Source organism: Pteropus alecto, unplaced genomic scaffold (assembly GCF_000325575.1).
Source record: "Pteropus alecto unplaced genomic scaffold, ASM32557v1 scaffold67, whole genome shotgun sequence".
NCBI lineage: Eukaryota > Metazoa > Chordata > Mammalia > Chiroptera > Pteropodidae > Pteropus > Pteropus alecto.
The window spans coordinates 10,491,958-10,494,755 of NW_006441061.1; the positions used below are offsets into that span (position 1 = coordinate 10,491,958).

Here is a 2,798-nt window from a genome sequence, read left to right on the forward strand (position 1 = left end):
GTGCGGTGGGCGGGGCGTGCGAGCACTGAGTGAGGCGGTGTGAGTACTGCGGGGTGGTGTGAGTACTCGGGCGGTGTGAGCACTCTGCAATGCAGGTTCACGGTGTAGGGGAAGCAGAACACCAGGTTCTGCACCTCGCCGCTCACGGTGGCTCCCTTAACAGCAGTCCCGCACAGGGAGGCCCCAGGTCCCATCTGTCATGGGATTGGCCCTGTGCCCAGTTCCACCAGATGTTCATTTTAGGTCCCCCCCCAAAGCTAGTCCAGCTCTGCTGCGAGTGGTTTCTGTGCTGAACTCTAAAATTAATTCCCGTAGCCTTAGCACTGAGGCCAATTAATTTAGATGGTTCATGATTCCAACTGTCACCTCCCACTGCACGTGTCTGTGTCTTTTGGACGAGAGGTCTTGGACTCAGCCTCCTCACCGGCCTCTGTTGCCTGCAGATTGTTAGGAAATTATTTTTCTCCACCTCAGTCCTCACGCCATTCTGCTCATGTCCTGCTGGTGCCCTAATCTTCCTGGCTCCTTTAAGACACGTTCCTGGCCAGGCCGAGGCACACCTGCACACAACTCTGGGAAAACCTGACCGGAACTACAAACACTCCCTCACAAATGCTCCCAGAGCCCCAGGAAGCCCCTCCCAGGACTCCACATACCGCCTCGCAGGGGGTGCTTGTAGCCCTGGGAAGATGAAGATGAAACCCCAGTGATGTGTGGCCAGCCGAGGCCATCAGGCTCCACCTTTGACCTCAGTGTGATGGGTGCCACTCAACCTGGGTGACAGAGTATACAGCAACGCTTCATTGCACACTAAAACCAGAAGAAACCCAGGCAGATACCAGGCAGTTTCAGCGCCACTTGGGTGATATAACAAGACAGGCGCTGATGGGGGAAAGGGCGGGTGGGGTGCGCGTGGCCAGGGAGGGCCTCCCCCCGAGGCAGTGGGAGCCTCGATCTGAAGGCAGAACAGCTTCCGTGGCTGGGCACCAGGTGGACGGCTATCCTCAGCTACTGTGCACGGAGCACGCTGCACACCTGTGGTCTCCTTGCCCGAATGGTCCCTGCTCTCACTGCACATGTGAGTCCTGTGGAAGGCTGCAGACTTGCCAGATGTCCCCAGACCAAGAAGTGGTAGGCCCTGGTGTCCCCTGGCTGGGTGGCCAGGGTCCCCTCTTTGCTGGCCCACTCCGAGCCTTAGCATTGGGTTCGTGTCCCTTGCTGTGCTTCCACTTGGAAGTGCCTGCACATGAGGGACATCCCCTGTCTGGGTCCCTTCTAGCCCAGAACAGGGGCCAGCAGAGACTCCAGCAAGTCAGACCAGATCTTGGGTGGACATTCTGCTGCATACGGGCCTCTGAGCCAACAGCACAATCCTCCCTTCTCCACAGACAAACCCAAGAGAGTGGTATCAAGGAGTCTGTTTCCTGGGGCACCCAAAGGACCCAGGATGTGCCCTGTGAGGCAAGGAGGCCCCTAGAGCGTGGCCACTCGACAGAGATCCCCGTGGTGCAGCCCAGAAAACCAGTGAGGACTCCTAGGGCTGGGAGTGGGGCGGCAAGACGGAGGTGGGGACGAGACGGGGGCTGGGGGTGAGGGGATGCAGGAGAGGCGGGATGGGGGAGAGACGAGAGTGGGATGGGATTGGTGTGACTGTGGGGCTGCTGTACCCCAGGCTGTGGATGTCCAGATGCAGAGCATGACCCTGAGGGGCCCTGACGGGGAGCCCCAACCCGGGCTGGAGAGCCAGGGCCGTGCGGCCTCCATGCCCCGCCTGGCAGCAGAGACACAGGTGGGTGTCTGGGAGGTCGGGGTGTGGGAGGGTAGGGCAGGGGGCTGAGGAGATGGGGAGACGGCCATGTCCCAGGCAGGGGCTTTGTTGGGGGAAGCCTCCCCAAGTGCTCTGCAGCCTGTCAACTCTTGGGTACCCCTGAATGTGGGGCTTGTCTCCAGAGTTGTGGCCAGGCCCCTGAGAGCCGCCCAGCCCTCTCGTCTCTGGGCCAGACCTCCCCTGCCCGGCTGTGCTGCCCCGGAACATGCACGTGCTGCCTCACAGCGCAGTCCACCCTCTGCCCTCAGTGCTCCCAGGGTGCCCTGTCCTGATCTTCCTCTGGACACGGGAGGTGGTGTCCCCTTCACCCCTGCTCCTCTGGGACGGGCCGGTGACTGCACAGGAAGCCTCGGGCAGGGGCCGCGGCTCTGTGTGCTTCCTGGGCTGAGCCCCTCACACGAGGACACAAGGCGGGGTCTGCTGAGCCGAGGCTGTGTCAGGGGACGCAGCTCTCACTTGCTAGGCAGGCAGGGACTTGGAGAAGGGCTTGGTCCGTGGCCTCAGACCTCCAGGGCCTGCCCCCGCTTCCTCTCTGTGCTTCTGGTTCTGTGCATGGAATGTGCACTGTATTCTCATAACTCGTCGCTCTCACTCCCACTGGTGGTGGCTGCCAGTCCCTTACTTTCTCCTGTTTCTGCCCACTGCCCCATGATGCCCACCTGGGCACCGCTGGCCTGGGAGGGAGGAGACACCGCAGAGGCACCCCTGCCACACCCTGGTGGAGGGAGGGTGGGTCTCGGTGGGCGGAGCTTTCCAAGGACAGGGAAGAGCCTGGCGGTCCCATACCCCAGGCCTCCCATGGGGACCTTGCCGACCCCCAAGCCCCGGGAGCACAGCCCGCCCTGTTTGTGGGGAGCACGGTTCCTTCCGAGGGACTGGCTCTGCTGTCGCCGTCTTCCCCCGGAGCCTCCCCGGACGCCCGCTCAGGCCGTGCGCCCGCGTGTCCCCGTGTCCCCGCCGCAGCCGGCCC

General features: G+C 62.5%; 1 protein-coding gene across 1 annotated transcript in view; it reads left to right on the plus strand.

Moving 5' to 3' along the window:
* The window catches only part of CACNA1B (calcium voltage-gated channel subunit alpha1 B), a 123,815-nt gene that overhangs the window by 119,562 nt on the left and 1,455 nt on the right, over nt 1–2,798 (plus strand). The window contains exons 41-42 of the mRNA XM_025051272.1: nt 1,389–1,524; nt 1,673–1,789. Of these exons, the coding sequence (XP_024907040.1) occupies nt 1,389–1,524; nt 1,673–1,789 (253 nt within the window). The remainder of the gene's footprint in view (nt 1–1,388; nt 1,525–1,672; nt 1,790–2,798) is intronic.